This window comes from Serinus canaria, chromosome 28 (genome assembly GCF_022539315.1).
Source record: "Serinus canaria isolate serCan28SL12 chromosome 28, serCan2020, whole genome shotgun sequence".
NCBI classification, from domain to species: domain Eukaryota; kingdom Metazoa; phylum Chordata; class Aves; order Passeriformes; family Fringillidae; genus Serinus; species Serinus canaria.
In genome coordinates this window covers 2,491,187-2,517,268 of record NC_066341.1, presented here as the reverse complement: position 1 = coordinate 2,517,268, position 26,082 = coordinate 2,491,187, and the positions used below count along the sequence as shown (strand labels likewise).

Sequence of the window (26,082 nt, the reverse complement as noted above, 5' to 3'; positions counted from 1 at the left end):
CCCTTCACCCACTTCAGCAGGGTGCCACCCTCCTGGGGGCACGGGCAGCAGTGCCCAGGGCTCTCAGGGTTCAGTCTCTGCTGAGAGAAGGCTGCTCCCTCAGAGGTATTCCCCAGGGCACAGAGCAGCCTGGACACCAAGCTCACAGGGCACTCTTGGGTTTTCTGTGGTTGAGATGACCCCTGAGATATTAGAAAGTCTTTTTTTTCCCAGCCTTGTGAATGGAGAAGAAGTCAGTTCTGCTTTTCAAGGTTGTTTATTTTCTCTTATCTCTTATCCATTCTTTCTCTGCCCTGCTGAGGTCTGTCCAGCAGGTTGGGTTGTGGCACAGTGCCTGCCCTTGGGGTGGTGTTAACTTTTTATACTAAAACCTACATGTACTTTATTTTCAATAATTTTCCAATACCTATCATCTATGTCAGACAGTCTGTCTTGACTCTAAACCAACCCAAAAGTGTCACCATCCCAGCAGAAGATGGAGGACAAGAAGAAGGAGGACAGGACACACCCAAATTCCTCTATCTTGCCTCTTGAACCCCCATTCCAAAACCCCAAAATTCTCCTTTTTCACCCTGTGACAAATTCACTGTCATTCTACTCAAACTCTTGCAGCTTGTAAATCCTCACACAGAGTTGGGAATTATTTCCATGGACTAAAATTGAAGGCACAGGTGTGTTTGACTCTGTGCCAAGGTCTCTGAGCCCCTTGCCAGGGTCTGGAATCACCCAGGGCAGCCAGAGGAATGTCCTGGGTCCTGCCAGGGCACAGCAGGCTGATCCCTCTGAGCTGCAAGAGGCTCCCCTGGCTGCAGGGAGCTGGATTTTCTGTGTTCTGTGCCCTAGGATGGAGGCAGTGACTGTTAAACACCAGGTCAGGGCTTTAGGATCCCAGAGAGGAGGCACAGCAGCCCCAGGCTCTGCAGCCACAGCCCATCCCCATTTCTGTACCATGTCCTGGGCAGAAACACAGAAAGGCTTGAGCTGAGAGGGTTTTGAAGGACCTGGGCTCACAGAAGTGCCTGACCCCAAAGCCACTTCCTCCTCTCCTCCCTGTGGGGCCCAGCTGGCTCCTGGAGAGGGCAGGGACCAGTCCTGGCTGCTGTGGGGCTGCTGGGCACATCCTTGTCCCCTGCTCTAGGGTAACCCAAACTTCCCCCCTTTGGGTGATGCCAAAGACAAGTTCTCCCCTCAAAGGATGCTCAAGGGCTCTTCTCAGACAGCTCCTGCATTGGAGTCTGAATTTCCTCCCCTGGCCTGCCCCAGGCTCTCCCTGAGCCTTCCTCTCCTTCCTTCCAGCTCCTTTCTGGGGGCTTCTCTTGAGTGCAGGGAGAGCCAAGAGCTCCCAGGGGGAGGTGATGGAGACAGAGGTTAAATAAAGTTGTTTGATCTAAAATTAATCACCAATCTTTATTCAATATATTAATAAAATTATAAAATGCAATCCAGCAACACAGTGAATCATATTTTATAATACATATCCCAATCACACTTCTCTTCCAAAATTTTTCACCAAAACAAAAAATACTGTAACTAATACTCTTATTACCAACATAAAAAAAATACTATAACTAATACTCTTTTTACCTTAAGAATTCCTCACCACAAACAACAATCTCATCAGTTTTACCATCAAAATATTCAAACTTTACAACAACAATTTAACCTTAATAACAATAATACTCATTAAATTATTACTACATACCCTAAAAAAGAAATAAAAAAGTTCCACAATTAGGGTTCCACTAATTAGCTCTGGTGAATGAGTGAGTGCAGAAGTCCCTGGCAGGGGTGAGGATGTCTGTGATGTCAGGAGGAGACTTTGTGAGTCGGTTTGTGGTGGGAAAAACCAGTGGGGAATTTTAAATACACAAAAACTGCCTGCACTCCAGGGGAAGGGGTGCCTGCCCTGCACTCCTGGCCTTCCCGCTGCTCACCCCCATCAGGAGGAGGTTTCCCCAGCTCAGCCTGGATTTGTGCTCACAAATCCTCCAAATTCTTGCCTGGGATGAAGGGAAACTGAGTCAAAAGGGTCCATGTTTGGGCTGCTGCTCAGAGCTGCTATCGGCTCAGAGATCTGCAAGTGAACAGGCTGCAGCTCTTATCTGAGCTGCATGGGGCTCTGTCACGTCAGGGTTTTCCTTGAAGCTCCAGCTGCTGCAGGCTTTGCACGAGAGTGGCACCTTGTACCTCCAAGCTGGGGTTTGCCCACTGGGCACTGGAGGCAGAGGGGAAAGCAGATTTACTGGCAGTGAGGGCAGCAAGGAAACATCAGCCCTGTTTCGTCACAGGTGAGCTGTGGATGCTCCAGGTTTGCTCTTGGTGTAAAATCCCAGAATTTGGGCTGGAAGGGCCCTTAGGGATCATCTCATTCCACCCCTGGACACCTCCCACTGTCCCAGCTGCTCCCAGCCCTGTCCAGCCTGGCCTTGGGCACTGCCAGGGGTCCAGGGCCAGCCCCAGCTGCTCTGGGAATTCTGGATTCCATCCCAGGGAAGGATTTCCCCCCAGTGCCATCAGTGCCATGGTACAAACACATTGGTGGCAATTTTGCTCCATTAGCCAAGAGTGCAGCCCCTGAGGGGAGCAGGAGGGTCCTCACCTGCCACTGCACAGCCTCCAGTGATGCCTCAGGTTTGGATTTTGTGTTTTTCACACTCTGTGCTGCTTTAGTGTTTGGGTCTGGGTTCACATTATGGGATGGTGAGCTCTGGGCACAGAGCAGGGAGACAAAACAATTCCTGCTCCAGCTGGGCACCAAGGACAAATGATCCAAATCTCAGCCCAGGAGCACAAACCCCGTGGGCTGGAGAGAGAAAAACAAGGGTGGGACTGGATGGGCTGGGGCTGGAATGGGACAATGAACTGCAAGGTGCAAATGGAGCAGAGCTGATCCCAGGGAGAGACCCTGTGACCTGGTGTCCATTTTGGGACCATTTTGGTTCATCCTGGGTGCAGCCCTGGCTGGGCTCTGGTGCTGCCCCAGGTGGGTCCATTGAGACCCTTTAATAAATCCCTGCTTTATTAATTAACTCTGTCTGGTCTCTGTTCTAGCTCAGCCTTCACAAGGCATCAGTGGAACTGATGGAACTGATGCATCAGGTGAAAGAAATCTTCTTCATGTGGGGCTCCTGATAAAAATCAAGAGGGTTTGCAAGAACAGAAGCTGCAAGGGAAGAACTCACTGGAAGTCAGAGAGGTGAGGGTGGGTGCATTGCCCACGGCTTCCAGAACAAACAGGAAGTTCTAAAGTTGGCTCTGGCTTTAGGAGGACGTCAGATCCCTCAGAGCAGCCCCATGATGGAGGTGGGCTGATGCCCAAAGCCAAGAATGACTGAATTCCCCTCTCACACTGCTGAGACATGCAACTTGTGGAGAGATTCTTCAGATGAGTCTGACTTCTGTGGTTTCCTGGAGTCTGGTGTCAGGCTATAAAACCCTGCTGGGAGCAGGATGAGACCCCAGAAGCTGCTCCACCTCGAAGGGACCCACAGAAGGCTGTGATGGAGAACCTGCTGCCCCTCCTGCTGCCCCTCGTGCTGGTGATGTGCCCCCCAGTCAGCAGCTGTAAGTAGAGTGGGCTGGGGGACAGGAGAGAGTTGGGGAAGGATAAATCTCAGCCCTGTGCCCTCCAAAATCCTCATCCCCGGTGCCATCCATTGCAGATTACCCCTGGAAGTGGAGGGAGAGAGGAGAAGTCAGGATACAGCCTGCTCCCTACGTGGCCTTCCTGCAGGGCAAGGACAACCAGTCCTGTGGAGGCTTCCTGGTGGCTCCTGCCTGGGTGATGACAGCAGCTCAGTGCCTTCAGTAAGTCCTTGCTGTGTCCTGCAGAGAGGTGTCTGTCCCTCCAGGGCCTGGGCAACAGCTCCTCTGGGGAGGGCTCACAGCTGGAGTCACCTCAGCCACCAGCTGGCTCTTTCCTGGCAGGCAGGACAGCCCTGGGGACAGGCATGGGGACAGCCCTGAGCCCCATCTCCCTCCCCAGCCCTGGGGACAGGCTTGGGGACAGCCCTGAGCCCCATCTCCCTCCCCAGCCCTGGGGACAGGCTTGGGGACAGCCCTGAGCCCCATCTCCCTCCCAGCCTTGGGGACAGCCCTGAGCCCCATCTCCCTCCCAGCCCTGGGGACAGGCTTGGGGACAGCCCTGAGCCCCATCTCCCTCCCAGCCTGGGGACAGGCTTGGGGACAGCCCTGAGCCCCATCTCCCTCCCCAGCCCTGGGGACAGGCATGGGGACAGCCCTGAGCCCCATCTCCCTCCCCAGCCCTGGGGACAGGCTTGGGGACAGCCCTGAGCCCCATCTCCCTCCCCAGCCCTGGGGACAGGCTTGGGGACAGCCCTGAGCCCCATCTCCCTCCCAGCCCTGGGGACAGGCATGGGGACAGCCCTGAGCCCCATCTCCCTCCCAGCCTTGGGGACAGCCCTGAGCCCCATCTCCCTCCCAGCCCTGGGGACAGGCTTGGGGACAGCCCTGAGTCCCATCTGCCTCCCAGCCCTGGGGCAGCCCTGAGCCCCATCTCTGTCCCCAGCCCCGAGCCCCATCTCCCTCCCCAGCCCACCCTCAGGTATTTTCCCTGATTTTTTCCCCCTCCATGTTTTGTTTTTCCCAGGGGTCAGCAATGGGAGCTCAGGGTGGCTCCTTCCCTTGCTGGCAGGCTTTGTCCTTTCTGTCACCAACGTGTTTGCTGGCAGAATTATTTCCTATGAAATATATTCCCATATTCCTGTGGATTTTCCAGCTGTTTGCAGCCTTCCAGCTGGGCTGTGGATGGGCAGGAGAGCTTTTCCAGGTGTGCCCAGCTCTGGGTGTGGCTCAGGGCTGCCAGCTGTGCCCTGTGCCTGTCACTGTGCCGGTCCCTCAGGGCCAGTGCCACACCTGGGCAGCAAAAGGGAGGAGCCTGGAGGCTGAGCCTCACCTGGGACTCCTGCACACACCCAAGGTCCTTTCCAGTTCTCCTGAGGCAGCACTTTCTGGGGATGTAGAGGACAGAGAAATATCCTGATTTAAAAACCCCTGGACTTCCATGGGGCTGTGGAGCCCAGAAGGAGCAGTGTTGGGCCAAATGTGCCCAGCTTGAGGTCTGGGCACTGAGATAAAGGAGATAAAGGAGATAAAGGAGCCCTTGCAGAGCTCTGGTCTGTCAGGTGGGAGCTGGCTCTGCCTCTTGGCTGGGCAGATTCCCTGGCAGAGCTCTTTGCTCCCACCACTCTTCTTAAAAAGTGTTGATAAAGGATTTTGTGCATAGGGAATTTCTATTTACACCCTGTTGTGTCATTGGGCTGTCCTGGCCATGCCCTGAGGGATGAGCCTCAGTGTCCCCGGGTGAGACAGGGACAAGCTGGTGACACCCCTGTGCTTGATGTCACCAGGCACAAACCCCTGACTGTCATCCTGGGAGCCCAAACCCTGCAAAGGAGAGAGGAAAGCTGGCAAACCTTCCAGGTGAAGGAGTACCACAGCTACCCAGGCTACACCAGCCCTAAGATGGGCAAGGACATCCTTCTGCTGAAGGTAACCTGGTGGAGCAGCCTGAGCTGCAGCCCTGGGGCAGGAGGGGCCAGTGGATCCCAGGGCAAACACTCATCTCTGTGTTTTCTCCTCTCTTTCTCTCTTTTCACCTCTGTGTTTCCTGTGCCCTTGCCCAGCTGAATGGCACTGCCAAAAGCAATGGCCACGTCAGGCCCATTTCCTTTTTGGAGAAAACCAAAATTTGGGGTGGCACCCAGTGCAGGCTGGTTGGCTGGGGTGACAGGACAGCCACTGTCACCATCATCAGCCAGAGGGACTGCCTCAACCAAGACCCAGGCCTTGCTGATGACTTGATTTGTGGCCAGAGCAAATCCTCCAAGCTACCTGAAAAGGTCAGTGTGCTCAGGGAGGGGGAGGAGGGGAGCTTTGAGCTGGGGCAAAGCACTGAGAAGAGGATCCTTGTGGATCCTTGTCTTCTCCCACGGCACAGGAGCTGGGAGTCCCAGCAAGGCTTGGCCAGGGGGGGTCACCCTGAGCCTCACTGTTGGTCTGAGGGTGTTTTGGAGCTTCAGTGTTCCCCCAGCTGGCTCCCAAACAAAGCTGGCACCACCAGCCCCTTGTGGAGGCAGAGTTGCCTGGAGAAGAGGAGGCTCAGGGGTGACCTTATTGCTCTCTACAACTCCCTGAAGAGAGGCTGGAGCCAGGTGGGGTCGGTCTCTTCCACCAGGCAGCGCTGACAGAATCAGAGGACACAGTGGATATTGGATATTAACAAGAAATTTTGCACCAAAAGAATAATAAAGTCCTGGAATGCTCTTCCCAGGGAGGTGGTGGAATCACCATCTCTGGATGTGTTTAAAATAAGCCTGGACATGGCACTTGGTGCTATGGTCTGGCTGAGGTGTCAGGGCATATGTTGGACTCGATGATCTTGGAGGTCTCTTCCAACCTCTTCATTTTGGGATTCTGATTCTCTGGGATTCTGGGATTCAGTGATTCTGGGATTCTGTTCTCCCCACCCACTGCAAGTCCAGGTTCCTGCTGGGGAAATCCTGCCCTGAATTTGCAGCCTCCCTCCATCCCTGCAGCTCCCATCACCCAGCACTGATCTCTCTCCTCCTCTTCACAGGGTGATGCTGGGGATCCTCTGGTCTGCAACAACAAAGCCTTTGGCATCTTCTCCTACAGGCACAACAACTGGCCTGGCTTCTACACACACATTTCTCCTTACCTCCCCTGGGTGCACAGTGTCATGAAGTGCCTGTGACCCTGCTCCCCCTGCAGAGCTCACCCTCAGAGCCCCATCCTCACCAGCTTTTCCTTCCCTTCCCTTCCCTTCCCTTCCCTTCCCTTCCCTTCCCTTCCCTTCCCTTCCCTTCCCTTCCCTTCCCTTCCCTTCCCTTCCCTTCCCTTCCCTTCCCTTCCCTTCCCTTCCCTTCCCTTCCCTTCCCTTCCCTTCCCTTCCCTTCCCTTCCCTTCCCTTCCCTCCCTTCCCTTCCCTTCCCTTCCCTTCCCTTCCCTTCCCTTCCCTTCCTTCCCTTCCCTTCCCTTCCCTTCCCTTCCCTTCCCTTCCCTTCCCTTCCCTTCCCTTCCCTTCCCTTCCCTTCCCTTCCTTCCCTTCCCTTCCCTTCCCTTCCCTTCCCTTCCCTTCCTTCCCTTCCCTTCCCTTCCCTTCCCTTCCCTTCCCTTCCCTTCCCTTCCCTTCCCTTCCCTTCCCTTCCCTTCCCTTCCCCCCTGGGAACATCTGCCACTGTCCCTGTGGATGTGGCAAGGATTTCTCCATGGCCAGGCTGAGCTCTGCCCATGCTGGGCTGGCACAGAGGAGGTGCCTTGGCTGGGTTTGTGCCCTGGGCACGCTGGGCTCCTTCCCTGGCCGTGCCCTTTGTGGCTCCAGCTCTGGAGAGGAGGCAGCAGGACAGCCCCAGAGAGGTGGCAGCAGCTGAGGGGGTGTCTGGAACCCTCGGGGAAGGCTGCACAAGGAGATCAGAGGGATGCAAAGAGCAGCCTGTCATTTGTGGCCGGTCTGGGTGTCCCAAGCCCTGAGCTGCAGGATTGCCCAGGCTCCAAGGACACTTCCAGCGCTTCACTACTGCTGTCCCTACCTCTGAAACCTGCTGCCTCCTTTCTCTCCTCCTCTGTAGCTCCAGTGTTGTAAGAACACATAAAACCAATAAATCTCATCAGCATTTGAAAGCCTTTTCCTGGTGCTGTTTGGATTTCTCTGTGCCACAGGCTCCAGTCCTGACCAGCTCAGGAGAAAGCCACAGCTCCAAGAGCTGAACCCCAAGCTGGAGATTTCTACCCCAACCAATGGCCTCCATTTTCTGCCCTCTAAACTCCAGAACAGATGTCCAGTCTGGATTTCAGGGCAGGGGCTCTCCTCACTCCCTCCAGGGACTTCCAAGCTGGTCCTTGGGGGGATTTCCTCTCTCCCATCCTCTCCCCCCTCTCAATTCTACCCCATCCCACCTCTGGCTGCCATTCCACACCAAAGCAGATCTTCCTTCCCCCAGTGCACCTCTGTCACCCCCAGTGCTCATCAAGGCACTCTGAGTCATCTTCTTAGTGAAGCTGGCAGCAAAGAGAGGAACCTCAGAGTCCCACCACAGCTTGACAGCCAGGAAATATTTTATTTCTGGTTGTGGTTTTAAGACAGAAATATAAACCCCTGCCTTTTCTACAAAAGAGCTCAAAAATATTGCAACCTGAGGAAATTAATCTGGAGAATTTGGCAAGAGACCCAGCAAGAGGAGCTCAAACGCTTCCGTCAGATGTTTGGGATTTCATCTACAAAAACATTTCTGGGGAGTGTTTGCCTTTCCTTGAGCTCACCTCTGCCCAAAGGTGACTTGTCAGAGGCCATTCCAACATCTGTGGCAGAACTGGATACAAAACACAAGGACAAAGATGTGAAGACTCCAAATATTTTCCAAACCTTATAATTCAAAATGTCTAAAAGTCCCCAGGTCACTCACGTGACTGAGAAAAGCTGCAGCTGAGCAGAGTTATCAGTGGTTTTTGCTGTGGGTGATGTTGCACAAGGAAAGCACCTCTAGCACATTTCTGCTGAGTTTTCCATGCCCAGAGTGCCCTCTTTGGGTTGGCATCAGGGTTTGTTCTTCAAGGTTCTGCCTCTAAACAACTTCCAAAGCGATCCAACAAAGTTCACCCCTTGCAGTTTGGAAGCAAATTCATGGCTGAGCTGAGGAAAGGCACCTCTGACCCCCAGGGTTCTTCACATCATTTATCTGCTCTGAATCAATGGTTGCAAAGCTGACATTGAGAAGAGATTTTCTTCTTATTGAGGCTGCCAAATCCTGCCCAGAAGAATTTCCCAGTGCTCCTCCTGTGTCACCTCTTGGGGAGCTGGAGACCAAAGGCCTGAGTCACTGGGAGGGAGGATGGGAACCAGCAGAGCAGGAGAGACCTGTCTTTGGGGAGCTCCATCATTAATTTCCATGGCCAGGAGCTACAGATCCTCACCTGAGATGAAGGGAGCAGCAGCTCCAGGAGCAGCTTCAGGACAAAGAACAGCCCTGGGCAGAGCTGAGGTCCCTGACAAGCCACATCCTCACCCAGCTCAGCAGCTGGGGTTACCCAGAAGCTCCACACAGCCCAAGTGTGGAGACTTCATCACACAGTCCAGCCACAAAAACTCTTCAAAAGCCCTGAGTTCTCCACCCACAGTGGTGGAGATGGTACAAAAATTGCCTGTGGAGGCTTAACTTCCTGCTCAGGCTGCATGGCAGGAGATAAAGCAGCTCCAGGACAATTATACCAAACTGGTATCACTGGGAGAGCACACAGGAAACAGCTTGGGGTGGGACAAGCCCTCACTGAGCCCAGGGCTCAGGAAGCTCCTGACAGAATGTTGTTCCAACAGCAGCTGCCATTCCCCAGGCCAAGCTGCTCCTGAGCTTCACATCAGCTCCAGAGCCCTGTGTGGGACCAGGATAGCACAGGGGAGAAACCTGGGGTACAGGAGGGAGGCTTTCTACTCCTGCTTTATAAATTCCACATGGCATTCTACTCTTATGGTGGACAGATATTTCCCTCTCTTCCCCAGAGGGCAAAGGGAATGCTCCAAGGAAAGAGGAGGATGATGGTTGTCCAAGGACAAGGCAAATCCCAAACTCTCTCTTTGCCCCTTTGCACGAGGGATTTTTTAAAATAAGAAAAATATGAAAATTGATTTCCTTCATGTCTGCTTTACCCATGAGCACAACCCCAAGGACCTGCTTTGGTAGGGCAGGGACATCCAGTGGCCAAGTTTGAAGTGATTTGCAGCAGTCCCTGGGCCAGCTCACCTTATCAGGACACTCCCCTGGCCCACAGCCCAGCCCTGGCAGCCCTTTCACTGAGTCCCTTCCTCTGGAGCAGGCTGGAGGCCAAAGGAATTATCCAGGCAGTGCCTCATGACACAGCCTCCCATGTTCCCAGACCCCTCCTTGCAGGATGGGCACAGGAGGAGCTGAGAGCTTCAGGCCCCAGCTGCAGAGCTGGAGGTGAGGAGGAGCTCTCTGTGCTACTGGGAAAGCTTTTTCCAGCCTGGGCTGATGCCTCAGGTTTTAGTTTTTATATTTTTCAGATTCTATTCTATTCTATTCTATTCTATTCTATTCTATTCTATTCTATTCTATTCTATTCTATTCTATTCTATTCTGCTTTAGTGGGTGGATCTGGGTTCATATCAGGGGATGGTGAGCTCTGTGCACAGAGTAGAGAGACAAAATTCCTTCTCTAGCTGGGGACCAAGGACAAATGATCCAAACCTCAGGTCCAAGAGCATAAACCATGTGGAATGAAGAGAGAAAATAAGAAAGATGGGACTGCATGGGCTGGGGCTGGAATTGGACAATTAACTCCAATGTGCAAATGGAGCAGAACTGATCCAAGTGAGAGACCCTGTGACCTGTTGTCCATTTTTGTGACCATTTTGGGTTGTGCTGCCCAAGGTGAATCCAGAGGCCTTTCAATAAATCCCTACTTTACTCTTTAGCTCAGCCTAGGCTCTGTTCTAGGCCAGCCTTCACAAGGCACCAGGGCTGGAGTGGTCCTTGGGAAAGCAGCAAGTGTGAGCCTGCTGTTCATGGGCTGCTGCCAGCAGCTGCCTCCTTCCCTGGGCTGCTCCAGCCTCCTGCTCCTCCACTGCTGGAACAGCCCCACACACACCTGGAGCCTGCAAAAGGCCTTCAACACCCAGGATTTCCACCCAGCTGGAAATAGTGGGTGTTAAAAGCTTCATTTTTTTTCCTTGAAGAGCCTCAACTTTGCTTTATCTAAACAGAGCAGATTTGGCTCTTTGCAGAGAACAGCACAACACGTGACTGAGGACACGAGCAGTGACTCTGCTCCCCAGCTGCTGAGGGGACAGAGCCTCTGAGAAAAGCAACAAAAACTCACCCAAAGCTAGAAAAGTGACAATTTAAGTCCTTGCCAGTGCTCTGGCCAACACACCACTGTTCCCTTCCTGGTGGGAGCCAACAAAATGTCTCAGGCTGCCCAGGAGCTGCAGTTTCACCTGGGCTAAGTGACCTTGAAGGGAGCAGAACATCCTCAGCTGCAGCTTCCTGAAAACACAGGAAACCTTTACAGAGAGGAAATTGGCCATCTCTACCCACTCCCAGCTGATTTAATGCAACATTCCTGGAGAATGAGCCCAGAGAAAAGGAATTAAGCTCTATAAACTCCATCTCAGGAAATCTCTGTGGAAGTTTTCGCAGTCATCCAGCCCTGGACTCCTTCAGGGATGATTTTTAGCCATGTTTCACATTTCTGTTTCTAACAGACAAGACTGGAAGCAGTTCTGGTCCCACCAACATTCCTGCTATTGGCAACAGACATCCTGCTTGGAATTGTGCCTGCAAGGGGCTGACACCACAGCAAGAGGCAGCAGCAAACACCAACAACTTCCCTCAGCAATCCTACTCCAAAATCCTGGAAAACTTCAAATCAAGATGCCACCGTTGAATCTCTGCACCTTAAACCCCCAGCCAGACACTGCTCACATTTCAGAGTTAATGGTACAGTGCATTATATGTAATTATGGCCTATTATACCTTTTATTTACCAAAACATGCTTTGTTTCTATGCCTCAGAATCCTGATTTTCTGACAGGAGGCAGAGCTGCAGGTCCCACAGGGTACCAGGGAGGAAGAGGAGAGAAGAAACACACACAAAACCACCACGGCTTTTAGGAACAAAATTTATTCCAATTTCAAACAGAGAGTTTATTTCAGGAGAAAGATATGAAAATCAATTTCCATCAGATATTTCTGTAATAAGCGTGTTGCCCAGCAGTCAGAGTGGGATCATTCCAAGAAACAATCACACTCCTGGACTGGAATGAGACAGTTTGGAGTCTGAATAGATCCTGACACTGGGCATCTTATTCAGAAACTCCTTTACCCTACCCTCTTCCCTCCCCGCCCCCCAACACGCACAACAATACATGCATTGCAAATGACAAGGTTTAAAAACAGCATTTTATATAGTATTCTTTTTAAATAGGATAATGTTTAAATTGTCTTAATTCAGGATCCTATAATATACAAGTATAACCAAATAATTTCCACCACATTGGCACTTGTAAAGAGTCTCTGGCACTACTAAAGAAGGGGCATTGGCACAAACCATACTCTTAAAAAACTGGGTGCTGCATAACACACTTTATCTCTGCTGGACTCTAACGACCTGGGCTCTGTACAGGACAATACAATGGTCAGCACACTCCGGAAGTACTTTTTTTTTTTTTTTGTCTTTTTTTGTTTGTTTGTTTGTTTTTTTTAAGTATTTTTTTGTCTTTTTTTTTTTAAACCAATAAAACACATGAAGAAAAACCATAGTTGAACGCAAGGCCAACATTGCTAGGAAGCAACAACAAGAGACCAAAGAATCCAACTCGAGGAGAAGGGGGAGGCAGGAAGGGCAGGAGCTGACACGCTGCAGCTGGAAGGGGCTTTTGCTCACCAGGTAGCCAATCCACATGGAATGGTGCAAGGAAAAGGGATGGTCCTCTGCTCACTGACTTCAAGTTTCAAACTAGTTCCAAGTATGTTGGTTTCTTCAACAGAACAAAGGTTAAAAGTGCACAAGGAGCAGAGGTTAGCAAGGAGACCCAACTCCTCAGACTCTGGATTCCCTACAACAACCCAATTTTACCTTTCTTCTGAAAGTCACTCTTGACCTGCAGAGAATTCTGGCAGGCCTCACTTTCAGAGAGGTTGAACACAGGCAAATTTGGTTTTAAGGTTTGGCACTTTTGCTGGGCCAGGCATTTGCCAGCCAACAGAGACAGGAGCCAGTTCTGCAGGAACACTTCACTGGCCAAGCTGGAGGCACACAAGCAGCTGCTTACTAAGGAAAGCACGTGCTAACACTGCTATCTTCTCACACATGATACAGTCACAGACAACTCCAGGTGACAGGTACAGGTCTGACCCATTCCTACCCCAGTCCAGGAGGAGGTTTTAGAACCCAACAAGAGCCACTGAGCAAAGCTCAGCCCTTCCCTTCCCTCCCCTCCCTGCCCTGAGCCTCTTCTCAGGCCAACAGCCACCCCAAGCAGGTGCCCCACAAGGTACAGCACATTCCCTAAATCCTTGTGCCCACAGCTTCCCACAGTTGCCTGCCACGATGCAGAGTCACTCTGCAAGAGACAGATGCCAAGATCCCTCCTCCTGTGCCAGGGCAGCAGCTCTTAAAGAAAGGGGAAGGTACAAAACAAGACCGAAAAAAGTTTCTGATTCAAGTGGAAGTACCACCATCATTCACCTTGGAAAAGAGAAACTTCTGGGAAGTTATTTTTTTTTCCAAGAACCTGTGTATCTCAGTGCCAGGCTCATTGCTGGCAACAGCTGTAGTGTGAACCATTTACAAAAGGATCACAGAAGCAGAAGAGGTTGGTGCTGCTGTCTGCTTCAGAGGAACAGCACTTAGAATACATGAAGATGATTATAAATTCCTCTTTATAAGACAATTTCTACAAACTGGATCATTTTGGCATAAAGATGAAAACAAAACAAAACCAAAAAAAAAGCAATAAAATTGATGCAAAGCTGTCTGACACATGGGAATCCCTCCTCATTCCTCCCAAGGGTTAAATGCAGTCCAGAGCATGGCTAGTCTAAAGAGATGCTATGCTTCCCTCAGCATCACCACTCAGACTGGCTCTTCAACTGTTGGTCCCATGACTGCTGTTCCAACTCGAGCTCTGGAATCACCTGGAGCAGAGCTTGCTTCGCTCTGTAGCACTCTGAGCACACAGAGGCTTCTGGAAAATGGGGGAACTATCAACAGAATTACTCAAAATTACGTCCCTCCATAGTTTAGTGTTCTAGATCAAAGCATCTTAAGCATCTCAGACAGTTAGATTTACTCTTACAACGTTGTGCAAAACACTGATGTAGTGCTCTGTCTACAAAAGAGACAAAATATCAACAGCCCCCTCCAACAGTGCAGCTCGTTTAGTCTTTTTTCTACTGGCAGCCTTCAAGGGGGCAATCTGGTTGATCCAGAGAATTTGGACCCAATGCTACTTGTTGGAATTGAAACAGAAGCATCAGTGATGACTGACACACGTCCAGACGTGGGTCTCACCTCCTGCTTCCCCACTCTCTCTCTCCCTGCCTTGCCAATGCACTTCTTCCTCCCAGGCTGGCAGCAGCCCTTCAGCACCTTGACTCGCCTCAGCTCCTGCAAAATAAAGCCATAAAGCTCTCCTGTGTGCAAAGGCTTCATCTCCTGCTCAGAGGAGATTCAGGTGGCATTGAGAATCCACAACTTCATCCATTCTGCCTTCCAGCTAGTGCTGCTGCCTCTCTCCTCCTCTCCTGCTGCACCAAGTGCAGCCAGGGCAGGGCTCTCTGGATTCTGCAGCAGCCACTGCCAACAATTAACCACTGCCAACAATTAACCACTGCTACCACCATGATCACGGGCACCCTGCAGCAAGGATGTGTGCAGGAGGACCCCATACTCCTCCAAAGAGGGACACAGAGGGGAATGCATCAACAGGAGGGACAGAACTGCTGCTCCCTCCAAGAGCCATCCTCAGGCTCCCCAAGGAAGAATCCCAGCTCTGGTCCTCTCCAACTCTGCCAGCTGGACAAGGCTGAGGAATTTTTACAAAGTCATTCACACACTGGCACAAAATGCAATAAAACAAGGCTTGATTGCTATTAGGCAGCAAGAAAAGACCTAGAGGATGGCACAAGATTAAGGTTATCAATCCAGGCAAAGTCTGATGTTGGAATGCCACAATCACTCAGTGTGCTTCTGGTAACTGCTGCATAGAGAAGTTGCTCATTGATGTCAGAAACTCTACCCAATAAAACAGTTCCTCTCTGCAGACTGAGCTTTGTGCACACATGGCCACGTGCTTGTGGTGTGGGTGGGATGTGTTTGTGTGTGTGTGGGGAAAAAGAATTTAAAAAGAAATAAAAATGAAATAAAAAAAGAACAATTACAGTCAGGCACTTCCCCAGGCTCAGCAGCTATTGCTCCAAGAGCTTCCATCATTTGTAGTCCATGAACAAAATACAGCAACACATAGCAAACTATGTATAGAACACCAATAATTTAAAAAAAAATCACAGTCTCCATACCTTTTAAAATTGATAACAAAAAATTACTCAGAACATATAAAGAATGGAAAGGTGATGGCTTTTTTTTTTGTTGTTGTTTGTTTGTTTTGCCTTTTTCTTTTTTTTTTTTTTTTTGCACAACAGTTGGAGAGCAATTGCTCCTCCCCAACATTTCATCACAGTGAACCATGGAGCGTGTCCTGGGGAAGGGAAGGGAAAGAAGGAGGGGAAGGAAGCAGGATTAGCAAATTACACCAGAGGCACCCTATAGCACAAGGCAAAGGGACCAGTAGCATTCTGCACTCCCACAGTCCAGTGAATTCACAATCTCAGCTGGAAAGTGTTGGGGATTTTTGTTTTTCTCTACATATACCATGGGAATGAAAGGGGGGGAGGAAAAAAAAGTGGCTTAGCAACAAAGGAAAGATCAAGATGAGGCTGCCTTAGCTGCTTGGCAAAAAATTAAGAAGTAAGCAAGGTGCTGAAGAAATGAGGCATATCCCCGTTAACTGTGACATAAAAGCAATTTGTTAAAAATATGAAATCAACTACTCTGTGGACAGAGACATGAGACTCCAGGATAACACCGAGCACTTGCCACTCCACAGATCAGACAATTTGCAATCATTACATCATCAAAAATTAAAACTTGGTTTTTTTTTTTTCCTGTCATATTTAAAATTTCATTTTTTTGTCTTTTCTTCACAAAGAAGCCTCTCAAGGGGCAAGAGCAGAGCAGGTCAAACCAGGTTGTACTCCTTCAGGTTGAGCTGGAGGATGGTGTCCTTGACAGCTGCAAAGACGAAACGGATGTTTTCTGTGTCTGTGGCACATGTGAAATGGGAATAGATGATTTTATCACTGTCGGGATTTAAATCCACAAACATCTTGAGGATGAACTCACGGGCTGCCTGTGCATCCCTCTGTGGGCCTGCAGCAAACAGAGACACCAGTGAATGGTTTCACTCCCATGCATCCCCCAGATCAAGCAGCACTTTTTTCCTATGGGTTACAGCGCTTGAAAGAAGAAATTAAGATTATTTATGGGATCAAAGCTCCAAGAGATGAACTCTTATGCTTTTCAGCTGTCTAACCAACTCCCTGGGCACTTTGCAGTTTTGACCCTGCTTTGGAATTCAGAATTTGGTGGGAGCATCCACTGGGAAACAGTGGCAGATGCTGGACAGACACCACTAAATGCCCTCCCATGGAAATGGGGGGTACATTTCTTCCCAATATAAAGGTGGATCTTACAGGATGAAAGACACAAGAGTGAATTTTGGAAACAAGGGTTATTGCCAGTCAAAAGTACAGTCAGTCTGATCCAGCTGGTCACCTCACAGGAGTTAAAAATGGGGGTTTGGGCCAGTTTTTCATTCACATTGCTGACAGTTCCCCAGAAAATAGTCACCTACTGCAATTTCTTCCACAGGACTGCTGTTGTTGCATGGCAAATACCATCCCTTGAGAGGAAATCTGATGGGCAACCTCCTACTTCCAGGCCATGCAGCATCCTTGAAGGAGTTATTTGCAGGAAAAAAATGGAAGTACAGGACACCCCTGGAAACTGGGATCTGTCTCCAGCTGTTAAAGCTCCATTTGAAGTTTGGAACCCAACAAACTCCATTCCCTGTTTGGGCAGCAGCTCTTCAGGCACTCCTAGCCTGCTGGAAAAACTTGGTGTTCCCACCAGAGGTCCAAGCAGGAACTCCAGATGTGGGAGGACACACCAAGAGCAATTTCATTGGTCCTCTAAAAGATGAAAGCTGTTTGCAAGATGGTAATTCTTCCTTTACCTCATATTTTTAAGCAAATAATTACAGAATTAATACATGAGAGCATGGCAAGAAGATTACTGCCTGATTTATCCTCCACCACTTTGATTTTATTTTCAGCCCTGTACAGATGTGTTACCAGCCAGCTTTAAATGCACTCAGCTGAAGAGCCTGAAATAATATTTTGGCCAAGGAGTTTTGTTTCAGATGGGAAATTCTCTGTTTCACATAGATATTATTTCCCCACAACAGCAGATGGCACACTAATAAGAATTTCAAGCTGCAGGAAGATTTTTTTCAGCACCATCATTTAAAGAACTTGGGTTTTTGACCAGTTGGTTTCTCAAAACAAAGACTCAAGTCACCTCTTGACTAGAGGGTTAAAAGTTCTAGAAAACCAGTAAATTGCCATGGGTATGAAACTGGTTTTATGTACAAGCTAGATTTCCATTGTGCATATTGGAGAGTTTAATTCTTCATCTAGGAGAGGCTCATTATTTGATCATCCTATCAGATTCCATTTGTCTATGAATAATTAAGATATTTTTGTGATGTTTTCTCATTGCTGTAAGCATTCTTTCTCCAATTAATGCTTTCTCCACTTCTAGATCTGACTGTTCTTTAAAAAACAAGTAAGCTTTAACCAAATCACCTCCACCCCACCAAGTGTTCCCCCTTAAAATCCACTCACCATCAAACTCTGGGAAATAGTCAACAAGGTGGGAATACAGGATCTTGTCTTCCAACAAATCTTTCTTGTTGAGAAAGAGGATAACAGAAGAGTTTTGGAACCATGGATAAGTTATAATGGTTCGAAAGAGAGCTTTACTCTCTTCCATCCGGTTCTGAAAGCAGAAAAAGAAAGCCCTGTTTTCACAGAGGAGCACTAAAATGCCTTTCTGCTGCCTGCACATGCACTCAGATCTGTAGGAATTCAGCATCTCAAACATTATACACAAAATACTTTGGCCTCAGGTAGATTCTGGTTCGAGCTGGATCAGTAAATGGGAAGGAAATGCAAAATCTGAGGGACCCAAGCTTCATTTATTTGCCAAGCCTTTCACATCAAAAGATTTAAAAGTCATTTTATGCTTTAACAGTCATGTGAGAGGACTGTCCAATGATACTTTGTGAGAATATTTTGTCTACTAGAAAAAGAGCGACTATTTTTATCTAACAGCATGTTTCTGATCTACTAGCAAGTGCCAAAATTCAGATTTGCACCTTCAAAGAGTGCAGTCACCACCTCACAAGGCAGCAAAGCCTGAAGTAACTCAGTGCAGGAAGGGAAGGGGTGATTTGGGAGCACAGTGCATGGCACGAGGGACTCTGCAGCTCCAGATAATTTCATTTTTCACTTGACAAGTCCAGATGATTTGAATGCCCTCTGCCTTTTCCATCCTCAGGGACATCATGACCCGTGGAGGCTCATGTTCCCTTTGCAACAAGAACTGAAGGCCAAAACCAATAAGAGCAGCTAATCCAACTTGGCACCAAGCACCTGGGTACCAGCCTTCAAGGAAATACAAAGACATTCCTCCCTCTTTCCCTTTCTTCCTCCTGCAGGGTTCTCCTTCTTTGGCTCACCTCATTATCAGATTCCACCAGAACTTGGTCATATTCACTAAGTGCTACTAAAAACATGATGGAAGTCACATTTTCAAAGCAATGGATCCACTTCCTTCGTTCTGATCTCTGACCTCCAACATCCACCATTCTAAGGAAGAGAAGTACATAAGAGTGTCACAGAGGTAGCTGCAGTTCTCTGAATGCAAAGGACCAGCAAACAATGAGAATTAATTTGGGTCTTTACCATTCCATTAACCTGGCACAGAGATCTGACAGCACCTGCCTGTTAACAAAACCAGCAAGTTTACAAAATACCCCAGTCCCAAAATACAGCAAACTGAAAGAATGGCCACAGGTGAGTGATGCCAAATTCACCCTTTACCATTTTTGTTGCATTCTGCTCTGGTTTGCTCAGCAGCAGCCCTGAGTCTGAAAAGACAAGTCCTTCAAAACTGTGCTCTGTCACATGAGCAAACTATTTTTATTTTTAATTAAAGCACCTGCTTGCCTCAAAGCTTCTCCCCCACCCAAATCTTTCTTTAGTTGTTACACTTTTGTTGGAATGTGCTGTTTAACAGTCACACACTTCAGCCTCTCAGGTTCAAGTCCCACCTGTACAGTACACTAAAGTTATTCTGGCACTCACCTGAAGTGCCACATGTGGTTCACCTTTGATAAAATCCTACACCTACTCCCTAGATCAGAAAATAGAACAGGGAGAGGAGAATTCTGCATTTCTGCAACCAAATGGTTTAAGAGAGGTGATGCAGGTTCCTTTATTTCTCTCTGGCAATGCCACACTGTGGTGAGGAAGGGCAGAGAGCAGCCAAGCACCAGAAACACAGGAATATTGCCAGGTCATGCCAGGCTCAGCTGCTGGCTTAAGCCTGCTGCAGCAGCACAGGCAGCAAGTTTTGGTGCCACCCTGAGAGCACAAGGTGGGCACAGAAAACCAGCTCTCAAGGCAGGTGCTGAATACAGGGAAGAATTTCTGCACAAAAAGTGTCAGCCTTTGGTGGCTTCAGCTCTCAACACATCTCTCAGCTGCCTCACAAACCACAATTTAAGCAGTGAAAACCTTCTCAGGAAGGACACCTAAGGTTGAAGTGTCACTGATTCAAAAGCAGGTTGAGTTCTGAATTTTGAATTTTCTGACAGCCAGAACATCAGACCACCCCGATTAGAGCAGCACCCATCACACATCCACTGAAACCATGTGGACACACTGAAGCAAGCCCCAAGTTATCCTTCCTGAAACCATCTCCCTGCTGGCCCAGCTGAGCTGTAACATGAAGACACCTCCAGTACCTGAAGATAATATTCTCTAGGTCAAAGGGGTACTCTATGATCCCGGTTGTAGGGACTCTAACCCGTAGCACATCTTGCTGAGTTGGTAGATATCCTGGGGTAGCAATACGATCCACATCGCTGAGATAGCTGCAAGCAGGACAGGGGGAAAAAAAAAACAAAGGAAAAGAAAAAACTGCCTTAGTTTGCAGCACATAAAGATACAGATGCACAAAGTGCTACATGAAGTCTTTCTGTAGCATAATGAGAAAGGCAGAAGTTGTCTGAATGATTTTAAGTATGGTGTGGAAACTAACAGAAAATATTTTTGGGGAACAGTAATTCACCAGCCAGACCCCTTGGAGGATAAACAGATACACTAAAAACAACTTTATCCACTCTGTATAGCAGTGGGGAAGACAATCTTTACTACAGAGGAAGATTAACCACAGCAGATGCTTTATGTTTCAGGATCTAAGGTTTCTACTTATAAATGCAGAACCATCCTCTGTACCTTGCCGAACTTAATGGATTTGTAATGAATAAAATCTGAGTTTCACATGGCAAACTTGATGAGAAGGAGCAGCACTCCTGCTGCCCAGGAGCCAGATCAATACAGATGGAATAATGTGGAGATTCTGGCCCCAGGTACATCCTGAAGCAGATGTATGAACACCCTTCACCCACCAGAACACCTCAGACTCTCAGGAAAAGCAGCAAATGATAAGGAAATAAACTCTGGACTTTAATAAATAAAGTGTGGACAGGTATAATTTGTTAGAGCATCACTTCCATCACAAGCATGCCAGTGATTGTACACTTACTATTTAGCTGAGTCAGAAAGTTGATATTCTCTTCTCCTGTCATAACACTCTTGTATTCCAGGGTCATTCCACAATGTTTTAATTGCACTTACATATGGCTGCTCAAATGTCATGACCTTTTCTACATCCACTTCTCTGATCAGCACTGCATTGGCCTGGAGATTGAAAAGAAGAAGAAGAAAAGAGAGAAAAATTTAAAAAAACCCCAGAACTGGGGGGTATAAAACCACTCACCCTGCAGTGGCTAAGCAAAGGAAGGACTACAGTAACTACCACAGCCTGAGGTGCCTGTGAGGTGATTATCCACATCTAGGGGCTTTTGCCAATACCCCCAACAAATAAAAACCAAAATGAAGTTCTGCACAAGTTACAGTAAGCAAAAGCTGGCAGATTTTATTCATCAGAACCCCTCCACCATGCCTCACACAAAGCACAGGGAAAGCTTTCTCACACTCTGCCTATTCTCACCACACACAGGAAAGGGGCACCATCAAATCCCTACAAACAATTATTCAAAATCAGCTCCAAGACACTGAGTGATAGGTCAGATAAAACACAACTTCAAAATATTAAGGATACTAAGCATTAAAAAAAGCAAAATATGCTAAAAAAAAGAATCTATTTTCCTGGCATGCCCTCACTCTCACTGTCCTCCCCCTCAAAAAGATAAAAAAATTTAGATCAGATCTGTCTAAAATTAATTCCTGGTCCTGAAATCAGTATGTGTCTGTGGCTGAGACCAAAATTCTTCAAAAAAGCTACTGACCAAGGGTCCAAACCTATCAGAAAACCAGAAGGATTGCAGAAACAGGAGTAACTACCAGCCTAGGTCTGTGTCTTTTGGGTCCAGCATGTATTTTGCCAGCTTCAAGTTCCAATAGGAACAGCAACACATGCAAAGAAAATGCCAACACATTTAACAACCCTGAATCCTTGAAATGAGTAAAAATAACACCCTTGCTCCCACCACTCACTAGGCACACCAGTGCACCAACCATGCAAAGTTCTTCTGCCCCATAACACAACCAAGTAAAAGGAGTTGGGTATCAAGAAAATGTCATAAAAAGTTTATAGAAAAGAGTTCAGGGAGCTTGAGGTTGCAATGCAGAAAGACACAAAGAAACAAGAACTCAAAATCCTCACTGACTAAAGGTATGTCCAAAAACTGACAAACTTACCTTGTTCTGTTCGTATTTGTACAGAATCTTCAGGGTTTCCATGGCTCTTATCATAGACTGCATGGCAGTGAAGATGTTTTGGTACACCAGCTTGGTGAAGCCTTTTTTGTCCTCTTCAGAGTAGCCTGAGCCATGAATTATACGCATTTGCTTAATGAACGTGCTTTTCCCACTCTCCCCAGTGCCTACAGGGTGCAAGAGAGTGAATTAGGATCCACCAGCAGCAAAATCCACCACAGATGAAAGCTCCTATCACTACACCCAAGCACACACCACTCCCAACCCTCTTTTTGTCACTTCCCAGATTGGTAAAAAGGCAGCATGGAAGGAAGACACCTTGTCCTTTACAGCAGCTTTCAAAAGTAGCTCTGGTACTTATTCCAAATCTCACGTTACAGCCACTCCCACACGTCCTGCGTCAAGAGGCCCTTGCCCGTCACACCTGACCTATTCCCAGATACTCCAGCAAGATGCTACAACCAGCCAGGAAGGGCCTGGACACACTCTCAAGGCAGGAAAGTGCTACAGACCCAGCAGTGAATGGCCAGGAGAAGCCCAGCAAGCAGCAAATTTTGTTTTGTTCTAATTTGGCACAAAACGTTCTTTGCCTTATACGCGCCGTGTCTTTTCACAGGGAAGAACCAAACACGACAGGAAAAAAATAAATCAACTCTAAAGGAGAAACTGAGCTCAAGAAACTCTATCTGCCATGAACAAACCAGGCAGCACATGTGCCTTGTATCCTAAATTTTTGCTCCTCAGGGCTGACCCCACAGCCTGCCTGTGGCAGGATTGCTGCGATCCTGCTCTGGGTGCGAGGGAGTTAAAAATGGCGTCTGGCAGGGAGAGCAGAGTAGGCCACTGCTCCAGCTGTCGGTGCTGTGCCTGGGTCCCCACGGGCTGCAGCCTGCTCAGCAAGGCCACTGCTTCCTTCTCTTCCTTCTTTTTCAGGTTTTACTGCCGGGCTGGGAGCAGATGGGAGGGCAGGACACAGCACAGGGCAGCGCTTCCTGCACCGTCACTCGGGCAGGTCCTTCCACTCCTACGTTTATGGCCCCACAGGAGTGTCACTCAGCATGTGAAGGCCACCAGATGATACCAAAGGACAGTGGGAACTTTCTAACAGAGTGAGCAGGAGAGTAAAACGCCATCAGATGGCATCCAGGCAGTTACAGAGAATTGCTAAATTCACAATTCAACTGGGACGTCCCCCATGACATCGCCCCATGCACAGAGTCCTTGTGGAGGGGACACCCAGGCCAGGTCTCACTTGGGATGAGCTCACCCCCACATTTCAGCAGCCTAAATGGACCACTACGTTTCTGTAGACTGCTTTTGTTCAATCTTCTAAAATTTGTTATCATTATGTAGGATATTGATAATAACCCCACACCTCTCTAACAGAGCGGCCCAGTTCACCTGATTACAGAGACCAAAAACTCAAAATATATCATGTCAGTGATACAAATCCTTTTGACCTGGAGCTTAAATGCTGGCAGAGCCCTGGCTCTCCCCACATGCACCACCAGCTCCTCCTCACACCAAGGGAGAGATGGATTCAGACAGGATCTCATTCATCCCAATACACAATTAATACTCAAATGTAGATATTCAGTTACTCATGTTATCTTGGTAGGCTAAAAGGCAAACAAATAAAAATGCTCAGATAAAAAGCAATGAGCACCTAACTAGAAGCAGAATGTTTGAAATGAACAGCAAGAACTGACAGAAATCACACCAGCAAAGCTAGAAATTAACACTGTAGACACTACCAATATGCAACAAACTATCTCCATCTTGAATACAAAGGTGCACCCTAAGTGGGGGAAAAACTGGAAACTGAGATCTTTTGTGGTTTCTGTCAGTGAGAAATACTTCCTTGTCTTTTACCACAGTGACCAAAAGTGAGAGGGAAAAAAAAAAAAGGTGGTGCTTCAAAGCATTTCAACAATGAAAATATAAAAGAAACCTCAACACCAGACCTTTGCTTGCTTCAGGACTTAAGAGTTCAAACACAGATTCTTCCTGTCACTCGATCACTGCCCTTTTTTGGTTTGGGGGTTGGTTTTGCTTATTGGTGGTGGGTTTTTGGTTAGGTTTTGGGGTTTTTTTTAAAGCTGCCTTTTGCTTTCCCTGAGGCACTTTCCCTACACCAGCAGGTTACAAGCTCTGGTGGGCAAGATCTACAACTCTCAGGGCACAAAATCCTTTTTTAATATGACAGGAGAAAATCTGAATTCACCACTTCTTCTGCCAATATGTGAAAGCAGCAGAGTTTACAGTAACTTCCTAATGATCCCCCAGGAAATACACTGCTCAGTCGACAGTATCCCATGCTTAATTACAAATAATTTTTGTACAAAATATCCTCCCCACCCAGTAAAAAGACAATTTACTACTTTGTACCAGATGGCAATGTCCAACACCTTGAATTTCTTACTAACAGGTTCATCATTGAAGAGCACTGTTATTCTTCACCTTAATTTTCTGTTTTAGGCTTCAACAAAGTAACTGTCAACAGATGTAGTGACAAGAAAAATGTAACAGTTTCTACAAGATAGAAACTCCCTCCACATACTCAAAATTTTGGAGATTCTTGGGAAAGCCCTCTCACTAAGCCAATCATCAATACTTGTGAATATAAGAACTGCATAGGACAGGAGCAACCCAGAAGAAATCCCTGCAAGCAGGGAGAGAGAGCACAGGTTACCTGTGCCAGCTGAAGGTGGGCAACGTGCTGTGACCAGTGAAAAGCATCCTGCAAAAATTGTCTACACCCAGAAGTGTTGCTTATCCATCAATAACCACCTTCTATATGGTTTTTTTTTTTTAATCTGATGCTGAATCTGTATCTTTTAGAAAAGCAGAAAGGATCCTTGAGCAATTTGAATTCTTTCTAAAGTGAAATATTTAGATCCAGTGGGATCTTCTTAACCCAGATCTATCCTATAGCGACAACCTATTTTGACACAGCTGCTTCTGTGGGACTGCTTTTAGGGAAGCATGAGAGTGAGGGACAAGAAGCCTTACAGAAACTGCCACAGCATCTCCAAAGAGCAGAAAGGCTAAGCCCTCGATTTTACCTTTCACACAAAGAATAGCAATACATTAATTGTGAAGGGTTCAGGGTGACAAGGAAAGCCCTGGGGTTTATTTGACAGTTATCACCAAGCACCAGTGTTGGTATTGGAGCCCTTCAAGGGGCTGGGCACACACAGCCTCCCCCACTTCTGCAAAGTGGTTTTATTTTCACAAGGGTCAGCCTCCTTCTTCATCTGGACCTTAATGGCTTGTCAACAGATCCATCAGATCTGCTTCAAATTTCATTTCAAGATAATACAGTATTCAAGACACAAAGCAGGACATATCTGACACATAAGCAATGCTAAATCACGGCATGCACGAAAACTGAAACTTCAGTTTAAATTTGGGGGCTACCTAGGCACGACCATCAAACTCACCACTGAGGAAGGAGGTACAGCCTGCAAGTCTCAGTTTGCAGCCGATTACCCATCCCTGTAAACTCATCTGAACACGGCACAGTTACCCATCAGCACGGCAACACTCCTGTTTCCACCCGCAGACCTAGATTCTCACGGCTGCACAGGTGATCTCCACCTCTGAACACCACGGGCATCTCCTCACCCAGCACACAACCCGTGCACTCCCACTCCATCCCCTCCACAACCACCACGCCGCGCTCCCAGCCCTGCCCAGCCCTTGCCCCAGGGGAAACTCTGCGCTTTAGGAGCTGCAGGCCCGTTTTTCCACACATCTCCACCGACAATCCTGAACAGCACCAACTCCACCAGCGGATTCCCACAGGCCACCCGAGCCCAGCACACTGCCGAGAATCCTCTCCTCGAGACAAATTTCACGCGCCCGTGTGCGTGCCCGCCTTCACAAGCAGGAATTCCAGCCACTTAGTTCCTGCTTGTGTCAAAACCCATTTTGACAGCGAACGCATCACAAAATCAAACAAAGGGCAGCCAATGAGGCGGCCGCCCCGCACGGCTCGGGAGCGGCCCCGAGCGCCGGGCTGAGGCGGGGATGGCTCCCGCCGCTTCCCCGCCACACCCGCTCCCCGCCCGGCCCGGCCACCCGGACCTGCCGAGCCCCGGGCTGGGCCCCGCGGCGGCCGCTGAGGCCGGACCGGCGCCGCGCTCCTCACTCACCCAGCAGCAGCAGCTTCAGCTCGCGGCGCGCGTCGCGCTTGTCCCTCCGCAGCTGCTTCTCGATCTCGGCGTTGATGCGCTTCGACTCCTTCACCTCGTCGCTCAGGCAACAGGCCATCATGGACTCCAGAGTCATGGTCGCGTCGCGGCCGGGACGCCCCCGCCCACCCCCCCACCCCCCCGGCACCGACCACCGTTCTCCGCACGGCCGGGAGCGCCCG

The 26,082-nt window shown here is 48.7% G+C and overlaps 2 protein-coding genes across 2 annotated transcripts; one reads left to right on the top strand and one right to left on the bottom strand.

Moving 5' to 3' along the window:
* Positions 1–3,221: 3,221 nt before the first annotated feature.
* On the top strand, positions 3,222–6,858 carry LOC103822021 (granzyme K-like). Its single transcript, XM_009096976.4, has 5 exons — positions 3,222–3,564; positions 3,663–3,807; positions 5,370–5,511; positions 5,646–5,861; positions 6,599–6,858. The coding sequence occupies exons 1-5, from the start codon at positions 3,501–3,503 to the stop codon at positions 6,734–6,736; spliced, it is 705 nt and encodes a 234-aa protein (XP_009095224.2). The 5' UTR covers positions 3,222–3,500; the 3' UTR covers positions 6,737–6,858.
* A 4,800-nt stretch (positions 6,859–11,658) lies between these two features.
* Positions 11,659–26,033, bottom strand: GNA11 (G protein subunit alpha 11). The gene is made up of 7 exons (XM_050986230.1): positions 25,862–26,033; positions 21,687–21,871; positions 20,509–20,663; positions 19,706–19,834; positions 18,416–18,545; positions 17,520–17,673; positions 11,659–15,984 (listed from the first exon to the last, which is right to left on the bottom strand). The coding sequence occupies exons 1-7, from the start codon at positions 25,995–25,997 to the stop codon at positions 15,794–15,796; spliced, it is 1,080 nt and encodes a 359-aa protein (XP_050842187.1). The 5' UTR covers positions 25,998–26,033; the 3' UTR covers positions 11,659–15,793.
* Positions 26,034–26,082: the final 49 nt, after the last annotated feature.

What these genes read in the sequence shown, in the direction of transcription:
- LOC103822021 (XM_009096976.4), top strand. Translation starts at nt 3,501, where the DNA reads ATGGAGAACCTGCTGCCCCTCCTGCTGCCCCTCGTGCTGGTGATGTGC. An exon ending in ACAGCAGCTCAGTGCCTTCA is followed by an intron (nt 3,808 to 5,369) that starts GTAAGTCCTTGC and finishes TGATGTCACCAG; the next exon opens with GCACAAACCCCTGACTGTCA. An exon ending in AGGACATCCTTCTGCTGAAG is followed by an intron (nt 5,512 to 5,645) that starts GTAACCTGGTGG and finishes GCCCTTGCCCAG; the next exon opens with CTGAATGGCACTGCCAAAAG.
- GNA11 (XM_050986230.1), bottom strand. Translation starts at nt 25,997, where the DNA reads ATGACTCTGGAGTCCATGATGGCCTGTTGCCTGAGCGACGAGGTGAAG. An exon ending in GCTGAAGCTGCTGCTGCTGG is followed by an intron (nt 21,872 to 25,861) that starts GTGAGTGAGGAG and finishes TGCACCCTGTAG; the next exon opens with GCACTGGGGAGAGTGGGAAA. An exon ending in CTATTTCCCAGAGTTTGATG is followed by an intron (nt 15,985 to 17,519) that starts GTGAGTGGATTT and finishes TGTTTGCTGCAG; the next exon opens with GCCCACAGAGGGATGCACAG.